The 12,612-nt window shown below is 43.0% G+C and overlaps 1 protein-coding gene across 1 annotated transcript in view; it reads right to left on the bottom strand.

The window, feature by feature from the left end:
- dkk3b (dickkopf WNT signaling pathway inhibitor 3b) overlaps nt 1-10,171 on the bottom strand; it is a 38,712-nt gene extending 28,541 nt beyond the window's left edge. The window contains exon 1 of the mRNA XM_043705671.2: nt 9,799-10,171. Within this exon, the coding sequence (XP_043561606.2) occupies nt 9,799-9,990 (192 nt within the window). The 5' untranslated portion in view covers nt 9,991-10,171. The remainder of the gene's footprint in view (nt 1-9,798) is intronic.
- Between the last annotated feature and the right edge of the window lie 2,441 nt (nt 10,172-12,612).

The raw sequence follows: 12,612 nt of genomic DNA, 5'->3' as shown, positions 1-12,612 counted from the left end.
ACCTAATCGTATCCCGTTGACATTCAATACCATTACCATCACTGCATCCACCCCATTCATATCGTAAGGATTACCATTGACCAAAAAAACTTAACTGGACCAATACTTAAACATCTTGTCTACAGGAGCAAGTCAGAGGTTTGGTATTCTTCTGTGAGTAACCCATCTAGACTTCACAAAACCTGTCCACCATCTACAACGCCCAAGTCCTTGATATGATGGAATAATGTCCACTTGTCTGGATGAATAGCTCTAAAATGACAAGAGTCCTGACACGATCCAGGACAAAGCAGCCCATCCCATTCACCAACGTGAGCATTCACTCCTTCCATCACTTCCTGAAGAAGGGCTATTACCCGAAACGTCAATTCTCCTGCTCCTTGGATGCTGCCTGACCTGCTGCGCTTTTCCAGCAACACATTTTCAGCTCTGATCTCCAGCGTCTGCAGTCCTCACTTTCTCCTCGATCATTTACAAGGTGCACTGCAACAATACAACAACCACTGCTTCAACAGCACTTTCCAACCCCACACTCATGACCACCTAGAAAAACAAGTGGAAGGTGCTTTGGAACACCACCGCCTGCAAGTTCCCCTCAAAGCCACCCACCTTCCTGACTTGGAACTATATCATGTTCCATCACTATCCCTAGGTCAAAACCCTGGACCACCTTCCCTAGCAACAGTGCAGTGCACAGGGACCACCGTGGTTCAAGAATGCAGCTCATTACCACCTTCTCAAAGGTAATTAGGAATAGGCACTACATATCTGCTCAAATGGAATATCAGTTTACCTCTTTAACCAATTAGATTTAAGTTAAAGAAACAGCACAAGGAGGAAATCAGATGAAAAGGCAAATGATGTACAGAAAAGAAATAAAGGAGTGAGAAAATAAGACTCCATGGAAGACATCAGAGAAAACCAAATTTAGTTTAAAAAAAGGAAAAAGTGCTTATGTTTTAAATTCAAGAAAGTTTTCAATAATTTAGACTTGGAGGAATGAGACTATGCAGTTTCAAGTGCTCCCTTTCTAAGCCTCTGAGTTATATATGATGACTACAAAATTACATCATTGGGAATCCTTATATTAGGAAATTAAAAATCAATGTAATGGCTGAAATGCTTATTCACATTTACACCACAAATCCATCAATTCTGCGGTGACTGATGGAGAGTTTACTTGTGCCAGGCCAACATCAGACTGGTGCAAACTGCCCATCAATTTGAGCTGATCCACAACTCCCAATGTATTATTTCTTTTTCACAGATTGTTGATTTGTATTTGTGCACTAACAAAGGCAGTCACTGTCCAGGGCAAATTCACAGTCAGCTACTTCAACAAATTTCTCACCACCATAAAGGTCAGATGTTTGTGATGAATGCACGATATTCATAATGCCTCAGAAATTATGCCATACAAGAGCAGGCAGAAACCACTTCGAACAAGAAACTGAATCTAGCAATCACTCCCATTATACTCTATCACATTATCAATGAACTATCCCACTATCAATGTACTGTGGTTACCACTGTCCAGAAAATGAACTGGAAGTAGCCATAAAAATATATGGTTACAGAGCAGGACCAAGTCACTGTAGATGTTGGAATCTGTACTGAAAACAAAAAAAAAATGCTGGAATCACACTGGGTCAGGCAGCACCAATGGAGAGAGTGCAAGCTAAGGTTTCGAATCTAATGACTCCATCTGGGATGGAGGGGGAAGGTAGCAAAATGGAGTTAATGCCACAATCAGACCAACCACGAATGTATTGAATGGTGGAATGGATCAGAGGGGCTGAATGGCTTACTCTTACTGTTATGTCCCAACCGTAAATTTTAAAATTGTGACCATGACACACAATTAATATATAGAAAATAGCAGGCGGTCCTTATACAGATTCCTGTGGAGCCACAGTATAAATCTTCGCCCTGCATGAAAAACAGCCACTACACTCATTTGCTGCCACTGTCCCTCTTATTCCACGAGCTCTAACTCTGCTGTCAAACCTGTTGCATGGCCTTATTAAACCTCCTGGAAGTCATCTTATACCATCTCAACCATATTCCCATTAGCTACACACTCCTCGTTACCTCAAACGACTAAGTCAAATTCATTAAACAATCTTTTTAAGCAAATCTGGGTTGGCCTTCCTTCAATAATTCATATTGTCCAAGTGAAGAGTAAATTTTGCCAGGGATTATCACTTCCCAAAGCCTTCCCATCACAAGAGTTTAAAGTGGCTGCCATGATTGCTGCGCTTACCCCTTAACCCTTTATGTAACAACTAATCCTCCAGTCCTGTGACAGCATTCCTGTACCTAACAAGGTTTGGGAAATTATGACGTGACCTTAGTTTCTACTCTTACTTCCTTCAGTATCCTTGGACACATCCTTATAATTCAGTCCTCTAGATATAAACAGCAGTATTCCATTAGCTTTGTTGATCATTTTCTTCACTTGTCTGTGACATTTTAAAGATTATGTACCCAAAATCCCAAAGGCTTCTTTGGACATCCAAGGTATTTAACTTCTTGCTACCTCGAAAGTTTCCCGATCTACTTTTTCAGTCTAAGATGGATAAAGGTACATTTGCTTACACTGAAATCCATCTGCCACAGTTCTGCTCATTCATTTAACATTAAATTAGAAAGGGATATTAATAGACTATCTACACTGTAGCCTATATTTGTGCCATTGGCGGATTTGGGTACATGACCTTCTATGCATTATCTAAATCATAATGTGAATAATTCAGGCCCCTACACAGATCCCTGTGAGATACCAAAGGTCACATCCTGCCCAACATGAGTACCTAGCTATTATTTTCTGTCGCCTGCTGCACAACCAATTACTCAACCATGTCAGTAATTTGCCCTCAATTCCATAGGCTTCTACCTCAGTTAACAGTCTGTCATGTGGAACTTTTTCAGATGTCTTCTGGAAGTCCATGTAACCAAAATACATTAACATTCTTCTGTCCACTACCTTAATCACCTCTTCACAAAAATTCAATGAGGTTTATCATCAGTTATGATCTACCTGTCAGCAATCCATGCTGGCTCTCACTGAAAATTTTCAGGGTGTTCAGTTACACCATCTTTGATTGTAGACTCAACAGTTTCGCCACAACAGATATTAGCCAAACTGGTAAGTCATTTTCTGTTTGTCCTCTTTCAGCCTTCTTTAAAAGCAGACTGCAATTTTCCAATTCAGAGGGACATCTTCTGTATCCGGGGAAGTCTGACAAATTGTAGCTACAGCATCAACAACGTGCTCCTCACTTCCGTTAACACCCTCGGGCGGAAACGTCAGGTACCAGGGATTTGTCACTAATCCCATTAGATTCCTCACTATCCATGTTTACTTACATTAATTTTATTCAGTCTCTGTTCCCAATCCACTATTAATTTTCTCAGTACTTCCAGCAAGCTATTCTACTTTTATGCTGTAAATATGGAGGCAAAATAATTAGTCAATATGTCTGCCATTTCCCCATTGTCACTGACAATATCCCTATTTTCAGTCTTTAAAACACCAACATTGCTGCTGACCAGCTTGCTTTCCTTTGATATAATCATAAAATTTCTTCTTATTGATTTTGGTATCCCTGGCAAGTTTCCTTTCAAAATCCATTTCAGTAACTTCTAAGCTGGGAGCTATACAAGACCTTGCTGCACAAATTCCCTACACTGCTTCCTATATTTCAGCAGTTACTAAGTTACAGAGGTACTTCAATGGTGGTGAAGTGTTTCAGACACCCATTGAGATTGTAAATGGTGCTACAGAAGTGCAAATTCTTCCTTTTTTGTATTACGATCACCTTCTCTATGTGGAATGGCTTGATTAACTACGCAAAGTGAATGAAGTTTACATTTCACTCTGATCCCCTGTGGTGTGAAATTTCTTCCAGGATATTTTGGCTTACCGCCTGGATTTTTAGGAAACCCTCTGATGAAAAAAAATGTCTCTTTGTACACATTAACATTCCTGTCTGGCACGATTGATTTAGGTCAACTTTTTAAACACTTCCAGTTGGAGTATACATTTTGCAGCTTATATTTGGTGAGTTAACCAATTTGAAAATCAACACTTAAAGCTGACTATCTTTACACAGTAATTAACAGCAAAGAACAGACCTTAGGGACCAATGTTCTTTGCTGTGTTTATACTCCCCATCAGCCTCTTACACCCAACTTCATCTCAAATTATCAACATACCCTTCTACTCCTTTCTCCCTCATGCATTCATCCACCTTGTTCTTCAGGAATATGGCATTCATCTAACACTGTCGTCGTGAGTTCCAAATTCTAAACACTCTGGAAGAAAAAAGGATGTTTGTCCTGAATTCGCTGTTGGATTTATTAACAACTATTTTATATTTCTGATTTTAGTTCTGGTCTTCTAGATAGTGGAAGACATCTCCTCCATGCCTATACTAAAGGTTTGTATCAGATCAGCCACCAGGTTCTCTCTACTCTATAGAGAAGGACCATCGAAGCTGTATAATCTTTCCCCTCATGTATAATCACTCAATCCTGCAATCAGCCTTCTAAACCTTTTTTGCACTTTCTCCAGTCCTTCTCTATGACTTTGACAGATGACAACTAAACTGTGCTTTGTACTCTCCAGGACATCAAACCAAGGCTAGATCTAAGTTTAATATAAACTGCCCTGCTTTATAATTCTATTTCACTAGAAATAGAACACAAGGGATTTGCTTTTTCTTATTGGTCTCAAATTTCAATGATTTGTCTACTAAAGGATAGAGCTGCCCTCTTACACCATTTGGTGGCTCAGTGGTTAACACTGCTACCTCATTGCACCAGGGACCCAGATTCGATTCCAGCCTCAGGCAACTGTCTGTGTAGAGTTTGCACATTCTCCCTGTGTCTGCGTGGGTTTCCTTCTGGTTTTCCAGTTTCCTCCCATAGTCGAAAGATGTGCAGGTCAGCTGAACTGTCCACGTTAAATTGCCCATAATGTTAGGTGCACTAGTCAGAGAGAGATAGGTCTGGGTGGGTTTCTGTTCAGAGGGTCAGTGTGGATTTGTTGGGCCGGGGGGCCTGTTTCCACGCTGTAGGTAATCTAATCTAACTTCTTTAGAATGTGTGGTTCTATTGTACTGTAGTAATGATGTTTCTCAAGGCATGTCTTCTGCTCATTTCTCCACGCCGTGCAGATTTGTATTTCTAAGAAACTTCCATTTTCAACTTCAACTGAGCAACATAATCAGGGAAAAGAATGAGACCCTTTGTTGGACCTGGTGTAGCTGGGAAAAGAATACAGGCTATCAAGCTGCTATCTCACAGAGAGACAACTAGTGGTTGTTCAACCTGAGGGTCACCACCCCTCAGGCAAGGGGAAAGGTTGAGAAGGAGAGTCCTTCATGCTAACCTCAGCCAGTGTGGGACTTGAACCCATGCTATCCAACCAACTGAACTAATTGACCCTCTTAATTTTGTTTTTAATTGAATTCATGGCAGCATTTGAACCTAGGTCCCCAGTACATTACGGGTAATTCTTCTATAAACGCGATGATTCCAAACTTGTTGTACAAAAATAGCACTTTAGAAACGGTGCTTGAAGGATTGGTAATGTAGTCATGTTATAGCCAACACACACTTTATAAGTTCGTTCTTTAGAAACAGTGTCCCCAATTTGTTAATTGCGTTACAGCTAATTCGCCTTAACGTACCATATGTTATAGCAGAATGAGTGTAGGTTCTTAGCTCCTTGAGAGTATAGTCACAGGTAGATAGGATAGTGAAGACGGCATTTGGTATGTTCTCCTTTATTGGTCAGAGAATTCAGTATCGGAGTTGGGAGGTCATGTTGCGGCCGTACAGAATATTGATCAGGCCACTTTCGGAATATTGTGTGCAATTCTGGTCTCCTACCTGTAGGAAGGATGTTGTGAAAATTTAAAGGGTTCAGAAAAGACTTTCAAGGAGTTTGCCAAGGTTGGAGGATTGGAGCGAAAGGGAGAGGCTGAATAGGCTGGGGCTGTTTTCCCTGGAGCGGCGGAGGCTGAGGGGTGACTTTATAGAGGTTTATTAAATCATGAGGGACATGGATGGGGTAAATAGACAAACACTTTTCCCTGGGGTGGGGGAGTCCAAAACTAGAGGGCATAGTTTTAGGGCAACAGGGGAAAGATTTAAAAAGGGACCTAAGGGGCAACTTTTTCACACAGAGCTGGTGCGTGTATGCAATGAGCTGCCAGGGGATGCTGGTGCAATTGCAACATTTAAAAGGTATCTGGATAGGTATATGAATCCGAAGGGTTTTGAGGGATATGGGTCAAGTGCTGGTAAATGCGACTAGATTGGGTTGGGATATCTGGTTGGCTTGGATGAGTTGGACCGAAGGGTCTGCTATCGTGCTATACATCTCTATGTACTTACTCTTCAGTATTAATAGCCTAGTCACCTGTATTTGTACTTGTTCTTCAATATTAATAGTCTGGTGATATTATCACTAGGCCATTGCCTCCCAACATTTATAGTACCCAAATTGAAAATACTTTGCATTAAGAAAATCATTCCTAAAGATAGTAAGCAGTGTCTGAATAAATTACCCCAATGTCTGATTTAAGCGTGTCATTAAAATGATCAGGACTGACAACTAACACTTACCATAGTCAGGCAAATTGCTTTCATTTATCAACAACCTTCTTATTTCCACTTTGTAAATGCCCCATTTTATTCAACATAAAGTACAGCTTGAATTCTATCATTTGTTTCAGCCACAAGTAATCATGTTAATGTAGGCTTCACATACCATATTCTGTAACTAAATGCAGCACTCAACCGAGACACTGGACGCTGGTTGTTTTAAGAACTTGTGTCCTAACCATGAAGCTTTAGTATTCACGACTCCCCCCTCCACCACCCCTTATTTGGGAATGTATAGAACTGTTTAAAGTTTAAAGGCTACATAAAAGATCATTTGCTTTGTTTAAAAAAATGTAATCTAGAAACAGTTGCACAAATCGTAAGCACCCTAACATTATTTCTGCTCTTTTCAAAGTCTGCTCTCTTGAGTCATAGAGAAGTACAGCATGGAAACAAACCCTTCAGCCCAACTTGTCCATGCCAACCAGATATCCCAACCCAATCTAGTCCCATTTGCCAGTATTTATCCATATCCTTGCAAACCCTTCCTATTCATATACCCATCCAGATGCCTTTTAAATGTTGTAATTGTACCTCCACCATTTCCTCTGGCAGCTCATTCCATACACGCACCACCCTGTGCATGAAAAAGTTGTCCTTTAGGTCCCTTTTAAATCTTTCCCCTCTCACCCTAAACCTATGGCCTCTAGTTCTGGACTCCCCCACCCCAGGGAAAAGACCTTATCTGTTTACCCTATCCACGTCCCTCATGATTTTATAAACCTCTATAAGGTCACCCCTCAGCCTCCGACGCTCCAGGGAAAATAGCCCCAGCCTATTCAGCCTCTCCCTATAGCTCAAATCCTCCAACCTTGGCAACATCTTTGTAAATCTTTTCTGAACCCTTTCAAGTTTCACAATATCCTTCCAATAGGATGGAGACTAGAATTGCACACAATATTCCAAAACTGACCAGACCAATGTACTGTATAGCCACAACATGACCTCCCAACTCTGGTACTCAGTGCTCTGACTAATAAAAGAAAGCATACCAAATGCTGTCTTCACCAACCTATCTACTTGGGACTCCACTTTCAAGGAGCCATCAACCTACACTCCAAGGTCTCTTTTCAGCACCACTCTCAAAGACCTTACCATTAGTGTATAAGTCCTGCCCTGATTTGCCTTTCCAAAATGCAGCACCTCACATTTATCTAAATTAAACTCCATCTACCGCTCCTCGGATCCAATCTCCATTACTGTGCCCTCAGTTATTGAGGCCACAGACTCTGGAATTTCCTTGTTAAACAAACATCACCCATCTTAATAGTTACCACCTGAAAAATCCATCATTTAACATCCCCTGAAGTGGCTTGGTAGCAAACTATTACTCTAAAACACGTTCAAGTTTCTTGAATAGGTTTGGTATCCAGAAGTGCTATCTGCTGACCAGAGCTGAACTGGTCCAACTGTGTAAATATGATTAGCAAGGGGATCCACAGTTACAGAGAACAGAGTTGAGAAATGTATCAGCCATCATTGAATGATGGAGCCAAACAGCCTAATTCTGTTCCTCCATCTTAGGGCAAGAGCCTGAGTGTTCTATAATAAGTGACCAGTCTCCTGTCTCCCCAAAGCCTGTCCACTATCTCTAAGGCACAAGTCAGGAATCCTCCCCATGTGCCTAGATGAATGCAACTCCATCAGCACAAGCAGCTTGACACCATCCAGGACAAAATCAACTCGGCGAAAGTGAGGACTGCAGGTGCTGAAGATGGAGAGTCGAGAGTGTGGCGCTGGAAAAGCACAGCAGGTCAGGCAGCATCCGAGAAGCAGGAAAATCGACGACCCCTTTGAAAGGCTTTTGCCCGAAACGTCGATTTTCCTGCTCACCGGATGCTGCCTGACCTGCCATGCTTTTCCAGCACCATACTCTCAACCAGCCAGGACAAAGCAGCCCGGTCGATTGGCATGTCATGAACCAGAGTTGAGAAGTGTGGTGCTGGAAAAACACAGCAGGCCAGGCAGCATCCGAGGAGCAGGAGAATCGACGTTTCGGGCATAAGCCCTTCTTCAGGAACGAACCACCTATGTCATGAACCACCCTCAATGTTCACTTCCTCCACCACCAATAACTGTGACAGCAATGCGCATCATCCACAAAATGCACCACAACAATTCACTCAGCTCCTTCAACAACGCCTCTGAAAAGCCTGGTAATTTTACTGCTCCTTCACTGTCGCTAAGGTCAAAATTCCAGAATTCCCTTCACAGTGTACCTACCTCCCAGTTACTGCAGCAATTCAAGGCAGCAACTCACCACCATCTTCTCAAGGTGAATTAGGATGGACAATAACTGATGTCCTCTTCACGTCATGAAATTGTTTTAAAATTATTTTTAATCAAATATTGGAGAAACTCAGCAGGTCTGGCAGCATCTGTGGAGAAACAGAGTTAATGTTTCAAGTCTGATATGACACTTCTCCAGTTCTGAAGAATCACACCGAACTCAAACCATTAATTCCCTACCATTTCTCTCTCCACAGATGCCGCCAGATCTGCTGAGGTTCTCCAGTATTCCGTTTTATCTCAGGTGGTTAGAGCTGCAAGAGATTAGAGATTGGGATGAAGTATGACCATGGGAGATTTGAGTAGGAGGAAGAGAATTGAAGTTGGAAAAACTTGTTAAGCAAGAGCCAGTACAGACCATCCAGGGTGTGCAATTACGTCAGATTTGTTTTTGAAAAAGACAGCCAACTGCATTTCCAAGAGGAAAAAAATCCAAAAAATCCCAACCCAACTATAACTAAAGCAGTTAGAGAGTCCAATGGCCTCCATAAGGGGCCAAACTTGTTTTGATAGGAAGAAACTTTTCGAGGATTTAAAATCACTCTGAATGATGCTGAGTGAAAAAATATCAAAATCGGGAAAAGGAAAAATTATAACTGGGCAGTTAAACCCAACCACTTTCTAAAACTGCGCAGTAATTCTCTTCTCTCCCACAATCCATTATCCGAAAGCAAGTAGTCTCGTTTAGAAGAAAGCCAAAAGTATTAATGTCATTGAGCAGGTGCAAACTCTCAGTACAGGGATGGATGAATAACTGGTCTGACCGTTGCAATATAATAGAATTCAGAAACTGCAAAATAAACGCAGAGGCGCGTCCGAAATGAAATATTTTACCTCCCGAGCGGCTCCTTGTAGCTTCTGCTGTGTGTCCTCCATCAGCTCCTCCACCTCCTCAAACATCTCCCGGAGGCTCGTTTGGTCCACGCTCTCAGTCGCATCTTTCTGGAGCAGTTCTCTGTGCAAAGCAGGAATACAGTGGGCAAAGGGGGCCACGGACAGAAGCAAGAGGAGTAGGGCGCTCTGCATAATGCACGATGCACCACGCTGTTGCTGCAGCTCTGCAAGATGCACCGCCCCGATACAGCAATCTCTGCGTGACTCACCGCTCCCCTCTCCTCTGCTGCAGCCCCTGCACCTCCCCTCTACTACAGCCCGTACACCCTGCACCTCCCTACTCCTCTGTTGCAGACCCTGCACCTCCCCTCTCCTCTACTGCAGCCCGTACACCCTGCACCTCCCTTCTCCTCTGTTGCACACCCTGCACCTCCCCTCCCTACTGCAGCCCGTACACCCTGCACCTCCCCTCTCCTCTGTTGCAGACCCTGCACCTCCCCTTTCCTCTACTGCAGCCCGTAGACCCTGCACCTCCCCTCCCTACTGCAGCCCGTACACCCTGCACCTCCCCTCTCCTCTGTTGCAGACCCTGCACCTCCCCTCTCCTCTGTTGCAGACCCTGCACCTCCCCTCTCCTCTACTGCAGCCCGTACACCCTGCACCTCCCCTCTCCTCTGTTGCAGACCCTGCACCTCCCCTTTCCTCTTCTGCAGCCCGTAGAACCTGCACCTCCCCTCTCCTCTTCTGCAGCCCGTAGACCCTGCACCTCCCCTCTCCTCTGTTGCAGACCCTGCTCCTATCCTCCCCTTTCCTCTACTGCACCCTCTGCACTATACACATCTCTCTTTCTCCTGCAGTCTCCGCACCGTCTCGAACTCCCGATCCCCGGGAGTCTCGCGCTTCCGGGTTCCTCTTGGCTCCACCAATCAGCGGCTCCGCTCACAGCTCCGTGTGCTGCCACTCCAAGAAGATAACAAAAGTTTTGCAGGAGCGTGAAAAAGCAAGGAGGTTGTAGGAAAATGCTCCTAAATTTTAGCAGCATGTAGTGAGTTCGTACCTGTAAAGAGTTTTGCAGTGATAGATAGCGAGTTGGCAATAAAAGGTAGGGAGTTGGCAATAGTATGTAGTGAGGTGGCAGTAATAGGCAGTGTAATGGTAGTGACCTGTCAGGGATCGTGCATTGACATTAATATGTAAAGAGTTTGCAACACAACCTTTCTCAATGTCAGTCTGAATCTGGTAACAGGCTAAGAGGAATACTGACACAGATACAGCAGGCAATCATGTTGAAATCTTTTCACAGCCAACAAAATGGAAATGTAAAAGCTCTGATTCTGTATTTTAATGTTAAAATTTCAGATAGTGAATTATATTCTGGATGTAGGTTTGCTTGCTGAGCTGGAAGGTTCGTTTTCAGATGTTTCATCACAATACCAAATATCATCTTCAGTGAGTCTCCAAATGAAGTGGTGTAACCCACTTTCTATTTATATATTTGAGTTTCTGCAGGTTGGAGATGTCATTTCCTGTGGTGACATCATTCCCTGTGGCGATGTCATCTCCTGTTCTTTTTCTAACTGGGTGGTAAATGGGATCCAAGTCAATGTGTTTGTTGATAGAGTTCCAGATGGAAATGCCATGTGACTAGGAATTGTTGTGCATGTCTCTGATTGGCTTGACCTAGGATGGATGTGTTGTCCCAGTCGAAGTGGTTTCCTTCCTCATCTATATGTGAGGATACTACTGAGAGTGGGTCATGTCTTTAGTTGACGTTTAAGTATCCTGGTGGCTAGTTTCCTGCCTGTTTGTCCAATGCGGTGTTTGTTACAGTTTTAGATTAGATTAGATTACTTACAGTGTGGAAACAGGCCCTTCGGCCCAATAAGTCCACACCAACCCGCCGATGCGCAACCCACCCAGACCCATTCACCTAACACTACGGGCAATTTAGCATGGCCAATTCACCTAACCTACACATTTTTGGATTGTGGGAGGAAACCCACGCAGACACGGGGAGAATGTGCAAACTCCACACACAGAGTCGCCTGAGGCGGGAATTGAACCCGGGTCTCTAGCGCTTTGAGGCAGTAGTGCTAGCCACTGTGCCACCGTGCTGCAAGGTATTTTGTAAATTACATAGTGAAATACATTATAATGATTGTGTTCATGCAGAACTGAAGTAACAATAAACAAACTTAATATAGCTCTAAAATTTGTGGTGTTTTGATCATAATGGAGATGTTTAAGATCTAATAATTGGAAAACTTGTTTCTCAGGGTCCATGAGGGCGAATAACAGTAATTACAAAGTTAGATCCCATTCAGTCTGAAGAACTGAATAGGCTGAGAGACAGAGAAGGGTGGTGGAGACTTGTTTTTCAGACTGGAGGCCTGTGACCAACAGTGTTCCACAGGAAATGTTACTGGTTCCACTTTTTTGTCATTATATAAGTTATTTGGATGTGAATATAGGAGGTACAGATTGGTGGTATAGTGGACTGTGAAGAAGGTTATCAAAGATTATAAAGAGATCTTCTTCATCAATTGGGTCAATGGGCTGAGGAGTGGCAGATGGAGTTTAATTTGAATAAATGCAATGTATTGCATTTCTGTATAGCAAACAAGGCCAGGACTTATACAGGTAATGGTAGGGCCGCAGGTAATGTTGTAGAACAGAGGGACCCATGGGTTCAGCTATACAATACTGTGAAATTTGCGTTATAGATAGACAGGGTGGTTATGAAGATGTTTGGTATGCTTGCCTTCATAGCTCAGCCCTTTGTATATAGGAGTTGGGATGTCATGTTGAGGAGTT

This window comes from Chiloscyllium plagiosum, unplaced genomic scaffold (assembly GCF_037043375.1).
Source record: "Chiloscyllium plagiosum isolate Xiang-an unplaced genomic scaffold, Cpla_swu_hap1 HiC_scaffold_18, whole genome shotgun sequence".
Lineage (NCBI taxonomy): Eukaryota > Metazoa > Chordata > Chondrichthyes > Orectolobiformes > Hemiscylliidae > Chiloscyllium > Chiloscyllium plagiosum.
This window is presented reverse-complemented; position numbering and strand designations above follow the sequence as displayed.